General features: G+C 39.3%; 1 protein-coding gene across 1 annotated transcript in view; it reads right to left on the bottom strand.

Annotated features, from left to right (window-relative positions):
- Nucleotides 1–13,606, bottom strand: part of LOC135465468 (uncharacterized) — a 53,668-nt gene that overhangs the window by 34,545 nt on the left and 5,517 nt on the right. Inside the window, 9 exon segments of the mRNA XM_064742709.1 lie at nt 931–1,665; nt 2,613–2,726; nt 4,538–4,600; nt 4,885–5,003; nt 5,779–5,973; nt 7,690–7,804; nt 8,368–8,447; nt 11,645–11,809; nt 12,475–12,556. Coding sequence (XP_064598779.1) covers nt 931–1,665; nt 2,613–2,726; nt 4,538–4,600; nt 4,885–5,003; nt 5,779–5,973; nt 7,690–7,804; nt 8,368–8,447; nt 11,645–11,809; nt 12,475–12,556 — 1,668 coding nt within the window.

The raw sequence follows: 13,606 nt of genomic DNA on the forward strand, positions 1-13,606 counted from the left end.
TGTACCCTCACAAGGTCAAAAACACTTAAAGTTTCTAAGGTAAGGGGTACATCTGAGGTACATCAAATTTTTTTCTAAATAACTTTCTAAGGTGTACCTGAGGTACATCATTCATTTTGTTTTAATAACTTTCAAAGTTTCTAAGGTGTACCTGAGGTGCGTCATTCATTTTTTTAAATAACTTTCAAAGTTTCTAAGGTGTACCTGAGGTACGTCATTCATTTTTTTTAATAACTTTCAAAGTTTCTAAGGTGTACCTGAGGTACGTCATTCATTTTGTTTTAATAACTTTCAAAGTTTCTAAGGTGTACCTGAGGTACGTCATTCATTTTGTTTTAATAACTTTCAAAGTTTCTAAGGTGTACCTGAGGTACGTCATTCATTTTTTTAAATAACTTTCAAAGTTTCTAAGGTGTACCTGAGGTACGTCATTCATTTTGTTTTAATAACTTTCAAAGTTTCTAAGGTGTACCTGAGGTACGTCATTCATTTTGTTTTAATAACTTTCAAAGTTTCTAAGGTGTACCTGAGGTACGTCTTTCATTTTGTTTTAATAACTTTCAAAGTTTCTAAGGTGTACCTGAGGTACGTCTTTCATTTTGTTTTAATAACTTTCAAAGTTTCTAAGGTGTACCTGAGGTACGTCATTCATTTTTTTTTTAATAACTTTCAAAGTTTCTAAGGTGTACCTGAGTTACATCTTCTAAGTGTTGATTTTTTTTTAAATCTCCTGAGGTACATCTGAGGTATAGGCATATGGCTGGGGTGTACTTGAGGTACAGTATTCACACTAAGGTGTACATGAGGTGTACATGAGGCATACATCTCATATACACCTCATCTATACCTTGCACTGAGGTGTACAGATCATGTCAATATAAGAGTAATAACCATATACAAAGTGCTGTGGAATTCCCCAAACTCTCTCACCTGCTTGTCCAGCTTGGACATGATCATACTTTTGTTCAGAAACTCGCTGAAAGCTTCAAAGCTTAGCACGGATTTCGGGGTGTCATAGCCTGTGAACCAGGGTAGACTGGCCATGTACAGTTCACCCAGCCGTGTCAGTTTGCCAACAGACTCGTGAAGCGGTTGCGTTAACAGATTCCCGTTCACACTGAGAACTCTGAGCTTCGTCATGTTGTCAATGCCCTGAAGGCTGGTGAGCTCCCCGATGTTGTCAGCTCTCAACTCCTCCAGATTTACCAACTTCATAACCACATCCGGAATTTTCCCAAGAGGATTGCTAGAGATGTTCAGGTGTACCAGCGTTTTGGCGATTTTGTCCAGCGAGGCAGGAAGTGCTGGGATTTTGTTCAGAGAAAGGTCCAACCATTCTAGACAGGTCAGGTTGAAGAGGTTGTCAGGGCATTCCTGGATCAGGTTGTCGGCCATGTTGAGATGAGTGAGAAATGAGAAATCTTCTCCGAGAGTCTTAGGAATACTGGGTATCTTGTTGTGCTGGAAGTGCAGCTTACTCACTAACTTTGAGTAACCATGGAAACGTTCAAGAGCTGTGTCCGTAAGCTCCTGGTTCTCGGACAAGGCCATCATGTGGAACGAGCATTTCAGTAAGTGATTTTCAGCCTCTGCTGTCCCGGGGAAATCAACAGCCAAAGAATGGTTAGCATCACTCAGTGCTGTCTTGAACAGTTTTTCTGCAAGCTGAAGACACAAGAACAGAAGATGGTAAGGACAACATTGTAGATTGCAAGATTCAATATCAGAAATCATCCCACCAAGGAAAAGATTTTGCTTTTGAGGGAATGTTATGCCAAAAGAAAAACACTTTTTTTTCTTAATAACACCTCTATTTTATGCACATTTTCTGTTTATGGTTAGAAGTTTTTGAAAATGACCAGAGTTGTTTGGTTTAGAGTTGTTGTGTAAAATTTCCAGATTGGAAATTAAAGCCATTTTAATGTCCCAAAGAAAAAGGATGAGAAGTTTTTCAGTACATGCACTTTTAATTATCAACATACATCCTAAACTGCATACAAACAATACACGTTTCAAGTATCCTATAAATTGTATACATTACTTACATTTTATCTTGCATACTGTAATTTGTCAACCTTTTCACAAGTTTGCAAAATGTTTATTCGAGCATATTTTGAGGGCATTATTTTGTGTTAACCCATAACATTATACTTTTTGTGAAGACCTGAAACCAATGTAGTTTTGTCTCCAAAATCAAAATGTGCATAAAATTACACTGAATGTTGCTCTTTCATATGAGAAAAGGTTGAGAAATTAGGGTAGCATATAAAGATAAACCTGAAGACAAGAACATCCAAACATTCAAATGACATAACCATGACAAAACAGTCAGTTGGCCGCTCCAGCAAAGAATTCATCCTAGGACCTTGATTTTTGTACATTTTGTATTTCACTGAAGCTCTATCATGTACTGAAGCATATTTAACTTAGTTGCATATGTATATTACCACTACCAGGTTTATTAATAAAGGAAACCAAAGCCATTTTATACATGTGGTTTCCATTGATTATGAGGAAAATCTAACCACAACTGGGCAATATTAGGCAATCTGACCTGCATGTCTTGGACAGTCTTACAGAAGGGCACAGGCTACAGCTAAAGTATACCTTACCTTGCTTGTAACAGAGACATCTACATCAGATGTGGCACCCTTTGGTTTCCAAGGTGACAGTAGTTCCAGTTGGAGTAAATATTGGTAAAGAACTTTTAGCAGTTTACCTTCAGCCTGAAACAGGAAACATCACAAATTATAGCTGAGAGCAAATAGCACAGCCTACATGTACATGTTTACTTAAAGAGCTACTTTGGGATCACAACATCTGTGTCTTAAAAGCGAGGTGAATTGACAAAGATTGGTATGGTTTGAATTGCTTTCCAAAACTGTGAAAATATTGCAGCGAAATAAAACGGATATTGTATGTTTCGTCAGAGTATACGCAAAAAAAAAATATTTCTGTCCCTTCTACTTTGCCTGGTATGACGTCACCAACGAACAGATGACGTCATCAATCGTTGATGTATATCCACAAATGACGCTGTCCTTTCAAACGCTCTTGACGTCATCCCAGCATAAATATCTCACTCAATGTCATATCTGCCTGATTCGGCATCATACAGGGAATATTATCACATCACATCAGGAAAACTTTACACCGAATCTTCAGTTATATGGGGTAAATAGTGTTATTCATCAAAATCCTATTGAAACAAGGTGTTAGGCTTACTCCGTAGGATTTCTTTCATGTCACTGTAATATTTCTATGCAATTTGTATTCTGACCAGAGTGGCACTTTAATTATAAAGGCTGTATTCAAACATATTTTAATAAATCAATATTTTTACTTTACCAGTGAAAAAATATAAATGTAGCTTTGTTGTCAAATTTCCAAATTTTTTCATAAGAACAAACATCACCTAAACCCACATGGATAGGCACTCCACAGCATACATGAACTGTTGTAACTGTTTAGTTACAACGAAGTTATTTCCTGGACACAGCTACATCATTCTCCAATCTTAAACGTTTCTTTTTTACAAAACTACAGGCAGTGTACATTCTTATTCTGGAAAGTACAGTGCAATGGAGATCTTAGTGTATTGAGACACCAAAATCAGCATTAAATGTACATGGTGAAATAATGCATAGTGCGATGTGGTCTGGATTTCATATAGCTGTCTCTCACTGCGCCACCCCAACCTTGAATAAGACACCCATGCAAACCACTACATGTACCTTTGCCATGCAAATGCCATAGCAAGTTCTACCGCAATGCTTTCCTGTTCAGCCATAGCGCATGTGTTCAAAGATCCAAGAAACATACTCACTGATATCCAACAGAATTTAACTGGGCTCGCACGTATAAAGCAACCGATTATAAATTCATGAACATGTTACATAAAAGTCAGTAATGAAATTTTTCAGTCGTGCAGATATATGAAGTCCAAATTCACTGCATAAAATAGGACAATTTATGTCAAATGGTTACTCCACCTATCCTTTGAGTAATGTAGAAAGTCACTCAGCTACATGAATATTGTTAGTGACTATTGACTAAGATGGTAAAAACACTCGATTCTTTTTCAGGCAAGTACTATGACTTCTCCTTCCTCCATACAGAAACTGACCTGTTCACTTACAACTGAGTCAGTTCGTGAATACATCTTAACAGCATTCTCCAGTGAGAAGAACTTACCTGTCCATGTACAACAGAGTCAATTCCTGGACACTGGAAACTTAACATCATTCTCTGGTGAGAAACATACCTGTCCATTCCAGCTGAGCCAATTTCTGGGCGCAATTGAAAAGCTGTCTTTGGTAGGAAACTTACCTGTCCACTTACAACAGAGTCAATTATTGGACACAACTTAACAGCAATCTCCAACAGAAAACTTACCTGGTTATTTTCAACAGACAGAGTCAATTCCTGGATAAAAGTCAACAGCATTCTCATGAAGGAAACTTACCTGTTCATTTACAAGAGAAAGACAAAGTCAATTCATGGATAAATCAACAGCATTTTCATGAAGGAAACTCACCTGTTCATTTACAACAGAGTCAATTCCTGGACACAATTTTACAGCATTCTCTGGCAAGAAACCCTGAAATGTGTGAAGCAAAAAGTTGAGTTTAATTTAATGGAGAACATGTAATGTAAACTGTATATGTTATGCACACCTATCAGCACAGTCATATGTCGATACTGAGATATTATTTTCTTTCTTTTGCTACAGCATGTATCATGGGACAAGCCTGACCTAAACATATCCTTGCATATTACAGGTAACACACAGAAAAATATCATGATTCACAGAGACAACATTTTGAATGAATTGAGAAAGACCCCAAAAAAATTTGACGCGTGACTAAACAAAATGTTTCTCACCTCCTGCTTGCTGAGAACCAGAGCATTGAACCTGATCACACTGGCCAAAGATTTCAGATCGGACACTTCCAAATCAAGATGATATCCACCGCTGTCAACAAAATGGAGGGACTCCATGCCTACAGAAATGTAAAGCAAGTTATCGAGGCTATAGACAGGTGTGTTCTTGTATGTATAACTCATTAAGCAACATATACATGTATATTTATCACAATTCAAAAAAATTTCTAGGCCTATGATTGGTCATTTCGTCCTCAATATGTTAACGGATTCACCACTCAGGTAAGGAATACAGCCTAAAGCACTGGATATTTTATCTGTATACCCCTCTGTGATGTAAATGTATGATGTCTGCGCTGTATTTTACATGACAACAGTAGTTATATCTACATTTATACTTGTATCAAACATCTCGGTGTATAAAATAAGGTTGATGATTACAATTCAACTACATGTGTAATAGCATTGCAGAACCAAGATAAATACAGCATAATTCCAAATTTTGGAAAAATGTTATAGCCGCAACTGCATGACTGACCATCAATGGGCTGGGAGCACAATTAATCCAAATATTAGTATCAAACGGACTTGAATCATGTGTATTTAGTACCGGAACCAATCATTATAAAGAAGATTTTAAAATTTCATTTGACCTTAAAAATGAAAAATTAAAAAAAGACAGTAAAAATGCACCTACATTAAGAAAGGACTCTAGATGTACATTTTTATTTATTTCAAGAAATGATTGTGACAAGACAAGAACTGGTATTTAACAATTAAAGTAGATTTTAATTATAGCTACAATGTCTCTACATGCCAAACATACAAACTGTGTTCACAAGCAAAACCAGAATTTCTGTTCAAAGCTATTATATGAAGTATACAGAAAAGTACCTTGTCCAGTACACAGGAAGTGAACGTTCTGTTTCTTGATGTCAGACACATATCTCCTGGCAGGGTGGATCAGTTTTTGTTTGTCAAACTCGGCCGGCAGAATGCAGGGGAACTTTGTCATGGAGTTACACTCAGTCCAAAGCCTCTGTAAGGTTGTAGTATCCGTCATCATGGTGAAAACTCTCTGCTCAAGGCCTTCAAAAAGGCATCAAAGAGATCAAAGGTCAGGCCTGATTTTGTGTACCTTACTCACAAATGTTCTACTTTTAATACATGACTAGGCTTAGAGCGAGGAATTTGTGGTTGTGTACCTCGGAGTAAACCATCAGCTTTTGCCAAAATTGCAGCCAAAAGGTGAGAGTTGGATTTGAGCCTGGGACCTTGTTGATCAGGGACAGAGGGACACTGCATGCATATAACCAGGACTTGCACAGTATAACACTCCACATTTTTACTTATATCCTGAATGCAACGTGTATTTCAACCCCTATAAAACACAAATAAATTCCCCTTTAAATGTAACCATGGAAACCAATGGGTTGATTTACTTTGGATTCCATACTTTGATTTCATTTATTTATTTGAATATTTAACCTATATGACAGAAGCCAGCATTATGGTGGGAAGAAAACAGGCAGGGCCCGGGGGAAACTCACGACCATCTCCAGGTTTCTGATAGACCTCCCCACGTACAACCTGAGAAAAAGCCACCATGAGCAGTGACAGCACTGGTGAGAGGCTCCTGGGCAGTTGCACTGCACTAGCCATGCTATGTACCTCTGCCACAGAGACCCCTCCATATGCTGAAGCTGTATTCTTATTTTGCAGGGTGGTCAAAATTAGTCTAGGAAGTCCTTACACGAAATACTATTAATATTAATATACCGGTACGTGTATATACATGTATATATGGGTGTATGTATGGATGTATGTATGTGTGTATGTATGGGTGTAATTATGGCTGTATGTATGGGTGTATGTATGCGTGTATGTATGGGTGTAATTATGGGTGTAAGTATGGGTGTGTGCGTATGTATGGGTGCATTTATGGGAGTATATATGCGCGTATGTATGGGTGTATGTATGCGCGTATGTATGCGTGTATGTATGGGTGTATGTATGGGTGTATAAATGGGTGTATGTATATATGTATGCTTGCGGTTATACATCATGACTTAGCAATTTTTCAGTCATATACATGACAAAGATGACTTATTATGTGCGTGTACATACATTGGTGTGTTCTTATGCTAAAGTGAGGTCTGTGTATGCTGCCAACGTGCTGCTGCCACTGAAGTATGATGTTAAAGACACCAGACATGACACCCTATACCCAGTCACAGTATAATGACAACATGCTCTAACCGCTCAATGCTGAGCTCCAGATGAGGCAGCAACAAAGTCCCTTTTTACCGTCTCTGATATGACCCTACCCTTGATCCATGTTCTGGTATTTTTTTTTTTACAGTTTTGGAAATCGTGATAATGTTAGCCCTTTATTATTTATTTGATTGGTGTTTTAAGCTGTACTCAAAGAGTATTTCATTTGTACGACAACAACCCAGCATTAGGGTGAGAGGAAAACTGGCAGAGCAAGTTGCAGACAGACCTTAACACGTAGGTCCGGAGAAAAAAACCAGCATGAGCTGGATGAGCATGAACTCACAGCAACCGCATTGGTGAGAGGTTCCTGGATCATTGCGCTGTGCAGGCACGCTAGCCATCTTGGCCATAGAGGCCCCTATGTTCACCTTTAAGGCAAAACTGTTTGGGTTCCTGCCTAGCTTCCTCATTCGTACAAATGACCCCTAGTATTATAAAGATTGTAAACATTATTTACACTGAAGTGCAGTGTAAAACACCAATGAAATCAATAACACAACCACAATGTCAGTGTGCTATTAACTCACAACAGGGGTCTGTTTGGCAGCAGCCTGCAGCTAGAGAAGGCAGATGAACCATCAATTAGGTCTAAGACATCAAGGGCACGTAACTCTTCTGTTGGAGGTGTTCCTTCTGTTTGCTCCTGCAAAACAGAGCATGGGGCAAAATCAGAACTTCTGAGATAATGCATGGCATACAAAACACCCTGGTTAAAGACCAACGATACATGTTCATGAGGAGATACATTCATAGCTGTTCATTTGAAAGGCATGACAATAACTGCTTGAGTGAAGAATAAATTAATCTGTTCTTGTAAAAGTGAACTGCTTTTGTTAAGATCCATGTAACTGTTGACGCAAAAGGAAGTACATCGTTTGTGTGAAGACATTGGTAACTGATCAATGAGAAAGATAGCTGTTTGCGTGAAAGATGAACTGCTCATGTGAAAGACATGGGATCAAAGAAAGGCAAGTAATAAACCCATATCAGCCACACATATTATTATTATAATTATTAAGAAGGTCATTTCTGACAGATCTCTGCTAAACAAACTGTCAAAATAAGTTCACAAACACTAGCTTTTTGCCATTAAGTCTTAAAATTGGTAAAATTCTTTCCTTCTAAACACTTTAAAAAAAAACCCACTAAAAAACTTCTTATCTGTTTCTCAAGATGTACTTGTAGGTACTCAATAGCGTTGTTCACCTTAGTAAAGAACTCATGTGGAACAGGCAAAGCGTTGATTTCCTTGAGGTACGTTGCCCAGTCAAAAGCCTTAGGGTAACCTGAATAAGAAAAAGGAAATAAAATAAAAAGTCCACTTAATAAAGGTTGAGTTATCCATTCTCATTAAATCAAACCCTCTGAAGCAATAATGATATGAGACAAGAAATACTCCATAACCACAAACTCCTCTTGACTGATTTTCTGATTGATTTATGAATTCATCCGAGACAGTTTAAAAGACGCAGAAGCACGAAGTTACAATAATACGTGCAGGAATAAAAGCTCTACACAACTTGTTCTATACTTCATATCACAATTGTGCTTCTGGTTATTAAACATAGTTAGTTGTACCATATTTGCATGAATTTGTCCCACGTTATCAGCTTAAATGGTACACATCCTTTCATTTCTGATGTTCTGTTGTATACTGGGTATTCCATGCAGTCTATATATTCAGTCTGTTACTGGTAACTGGTACCCACCCTTTGGTTTCTGTAGCTCTGGTGTGAACTGGGTGTAAGTGTGCTCTATACAATCAGACTAACTGGTACCAACCCTTTGGTTTCTGTAGCTCTGGTGTGTACTGCATGTGAGTGTGCTCTAGACAATCAGTCTAACTGGTACCCACACTTTGGTTTCTGTAGCTCTGGTGTGTACTGGTTGTGAGTGTGCTCTATACAATCAGACTAACTGGTACCCACCCTTTGGTCTCTGTAGCTCTGGTGTGTACTGCATGTGAGTGTGCTCCAGACAATCAGTCTAACTGGTATCCACCCTTTGGTTTCTGTAGCTCTGGTGTGTACTGGTTGTGAGTGTGCTCTGTACAATCAGACTAACTGGTACCCACCCTTTGGTTTCTGTAGCTCTGGTGTGTACTGAGTGTGAGTGTGCTCTATGCAATCAGACTAACTGGTACCCACCCTTTGGTTTCTGTAGCTCTGGTGTGTACTGGGTGTGAGTGTGCTCTATATAATCAGTCTAACTGGTACCCACCCTTTGGTTTCTGTAGCTCTGGTGTGTACTGGGTGTGATTGTTCTCTATATAATCAGTCTAACTGGTACCCACCCTTTGGTTTCTGTAGCTCTGGTGTGTACTGAGTGTGAGTGTGCTCTATACAATCAGTCTAACTGGTATCCACCCTTTGGTTTCTGTAGCTCTGGTGTGTACTGCATGTGAGTGTGCTCCAGACAATCAGTCTAACTGGTATCCACCCTTTGGTTTCTGTAGCTCTGGTGTGTACTGGTTGTGAGTGTGCTCTGTACAATCAGACTAACTGGTACCCACCCTTTGGTTTCTGTAGCTCTGGTATGTACTGCATGTGAGTGTGCTCTAGACAATCAGTCTAACTGGTACATACCCTTTGGTTTCTGTAGCTCTGGTGTGTAATGGGTGTGAGTGTGCTCTATACAATCAGACTAACTGGTACCCACCCTTTGGTTTCTGTAGCTCTGGTGTGTACTGGGTGTGAGTGTGCTCCATACAATCAGACTAACTGGTACCAACCCTTTGGTTTCTGTAGCTCTGGTGTGTACTGCATGTGAGTGTGCTCTAGACAATCAGTCTAACTGGTACCCACACTTTGGTTTCTGTAGCTCTGGTGTGTACTGGTTGTGAGTGTGCTCTATACAATCAGACTAACTGGTACCCACCCTTTGGTTTTCTGTAGCTCTGGTGTGTACTGCATGTGAGTGTGCTCCAGACAATCAGTCTAACTGGTATCCACCCTTTGGTTTCTGTAGCTCTGGTGTGTACTGGTTGTGAGTGTGCTCTGTACAATCTGACTAACTGGTACCCACCCTTTGGTTTCTGTAGCTCTGGTATGTACTGCATGTGAGTGTGCTCTAGACAATCAGTCTAACTGGTACATACCCTTTGGTTTCTGTAGCTCTGGTGTGTACTGGGTGTGAGTGTGCTCTATACAATCAGTTTAACTGGTACATACCCTTTGGTCTCTGTAGCTCTGGTGTGTACTGGGTGTGAGTGTGCTCTATACAATCAGTCTAACTGGTACATACCCTTTGGTCTCTGTAGCTCTGGTGTGTACTGGGTGTGAGTGTGCTCTATACAATCAGTTTAACTGGTACATACCCTTTGGTTTCTGTAGCTCTGGTGTGTACTGGGTGTGAGTGTGGTCTATACAATCAGTTTAACTGGTACCCACCCTTTGGTTTCTGTAGCTCTGGTGTGTACTGCATGTGAGTGTGCTCCAGACAATCAGTCTAACTGGTATCCACCCTTTGGTTTCTGTAGCTCTGGTGTGTACTGGTTGTGAGTGTGCTCTGTACAATCAGACTAACTGGTACCCACCCTTTGGTTTCTGTAGCTCTGGTATGTACTGCATGTGAGTGTGCTCTAGACAATCAGTCTAACTGGTACATACCCTTTGGTTTCTGTAGCTCTGGTGTGTACTGGGTGTGAGTGTGCTCTATACAATCAGTTTAACTGGTACATACCCTTTGGTCTCTGTAGCTCTGGTGTGTACTGGGTGTGAGTGTGCTCTATACAATCAGTCTAACTGGTACATACCCTTTGGTCTCTGTAGCTCTGGTGTGTACTGGGTGTGAGTGTGCTCTATACAATCAGTTTAACTGGTACATACCCTTTGGTTTCTGTAGCTCTGGTGTGTACTGGGTGTGAGTGTGGTCTATACAATCAGTTTAACTGGTACCCACCCTTTGGTTTCTGTAGCTCTGGTGTGTACTGGGTGTGAGTGTGGTCTATACAATCAGTTTAACTGGTACCCACCCTTTGGTTTCTGTAGCTCTGGTGTGTACTGGGTGTGAGTGTGCTCTATACAATCAGTTTAACTGGTACCCACACTTTGGTTTCTGTAGCTCTGGTGTGTACTGGGTGTGAGTGTGCTCTATACGATCAGTTTAACTGGTACCCACCCTTTGGTTTCTGTAGCTCTGGTGTGTACTGGGTGTGAGTGTGCTCTATACAATCAGTCTAACTGGTACCCACCCTTTGGTTTCTGTAGCTCTGGTGTGTACTGGTGTAAGTGTGCTCTATACAATCAGTCTAACTGGTACCCACCCTTTGGTTTCTGTAGCTCTGGTGTGTACTGCATGTGAGTGTGCTCTAGACAATCAGTTTAACTGGTACCCACCCTTTGGTTTCTGTAGCTCTGGTGTGTACTGGTTGTGAGTGTGCTCTAGACAATCAGTCTAACTGGTACCCACCCTTTGGTTTCTGTAGCTCTGGTGTGTACTGGGTGTGAGTGTGCTCTAGACAATCAGTCTAACTGGTACCCACCCTTTGGTTTCTGTAGCTCTGGTGTGTACTGGGTGTGAGTATACCCTATATAACTCTGATAGCCCAATGGATGAAGATCCGGGGAGTTAGGCTCAGCCCAGTAGTCATAGCGATCAGTCCAGCCATCAAAATGAATCAGTATCTTTCCATCTTCATTTATGCGCTCTGAAAAAGTAATTCGAAGAAAACAATGTTTTTGAAGTTCTACATTCCATGGCTGGAAAAGAACAAAAAGTTAGATAAAAACTAAAGGAAAGAAGAAGGACCAATCTCTTCACACATATAACTGAATCAAAAAAGAAGATAATTATCTGCAAACAATTCACCTTATTATCATATAAAAGACTAAAAAAGTTAAAAAGGGTAATTAAGAGATGAAGGAATGTGTTAACAAGGAAACAAACATGGTGGCATAAAAATGTACGAATTCTGATTTCACGTCACACACTGTATTTCACTATTTCTTTATTAGAAATTTTTATTTGTCAACTGTATTATTTTGCTTCATTCTGTATGATTACCCCATTACATACAAGTTCTTTGGTGAAGTTTGGCCATGGGTGGGAAGGTCTGTCAGCAACCTGCGGATGGTTACGGGTTTCCTTCGAGCTTTGCCCGGTTTCCTCCCACCATCATGCTGGCCGCCATCGTATAAGTGAAATATTCTTGAGAACAGCGCAAAACACCGGTCAAATAAATAAATAAATAGATAAATAATTTCTTATCATTAAAAAATAAACAAAATCTTGGAATCTAAAGTATCATATTAAGGCTTTTATATTGCTTTTACAGACCAAACTTTAGGCGAAATACAGTATTTTTCAAATTACCAATGGTAGCTACACAAATGAGAGGATGTTGTCTGTCTCGGGCTTCAAGTCTCATGCCTGGCATGATCCCACTAGGACCACGCTGAAAAAATAAAACAGATAATCTGTGAGAAGTTAAGAAAACGATAAAGATTCTAAACTATATGACTGGCTTCTTAATACTTGATCTGGGTATTAAGCCATCAAAATCTGATTAATATATATATATATATATATATATATATATATATATATATATATATATAAGTAAAATACAACCAAGGTTACCACAACATACCGCTCCAATGAGTTACAAATATGCAATACAAAACAATAATTCACAAAATTTTGAAGCATCTGAAAAAATTTAAAGAAAAGAATGTAAGTTTCTGCACAAGTACATTGTATTGTATCTTGAAATGATGGCTACAATGCTCTTGCTGGCCAAGCTGTCTGACAGGTTCTCTGGTTCAGCTGTGGCACAATCCAGGTGTGCTAAGCTGGTCCTGTTTTAACACTTTGTTCGTCGATGACGTCAATTCAGAATACATCTATTCATAATAGAACGGTTATTAAGAAAAACAAAATACACGTATGCCCAAAAACGCTGAAAAATTTTCACAATTTTTTCTTGGCATATGTTTCTTCATTTTCCTTAAAACAATACTCTTTGTTTTATTGTACTTTTTTACATACCCTTTACGGTACCACATGCTTCTGGCCAGTCAATCATCATACATCTGGCTGCCTGGCAGGCCTATGGTTTCTAGACGTAATATTGTCCCTCAAAAATGTCAACAGACACACACGTGGGATCTCACAAATAATGTCTCCCAAAGACTGACAGAATCTGTCTGTGGGACAGTGACGAAGGGTTGGGGCCAACAATCATTTTGGATAGCTCGAGGCATGTGCATCAAGTTAATCCAGACTAAAGTTTACCGTGTGTTGAGACTGGTAATGGGAATTAAGCCTATAAACTTTTAAAGAACTGGCCCCAGGAGCCTAATGATGTGCTATATTTCTCTTTCAAACTTCACCCAGATTCATCCACCCATGAACCTGACTGCTTCATATAAATGAAACATTCTTGCGCACACCAAACAATATCGCCGCTGTCGTATAATAAAGTGAAATATTTTTGAGAAGAGCA

Source organism: Liolophura sinensis, chromosome 5, assembly GCF_032854445.1.
Source record: "Liolophura sinensis isolate JHLJ2023 chromosome 5, CUHK_Ljap_v2, whole genome shotgun sequence".
NCBI classification, from domain to species: Eukaryota; Metazoa; Mollusca; class Polyplacophora; order Chitonida; family Chitonidae; genus Liolophura; species Liolophura sinensis.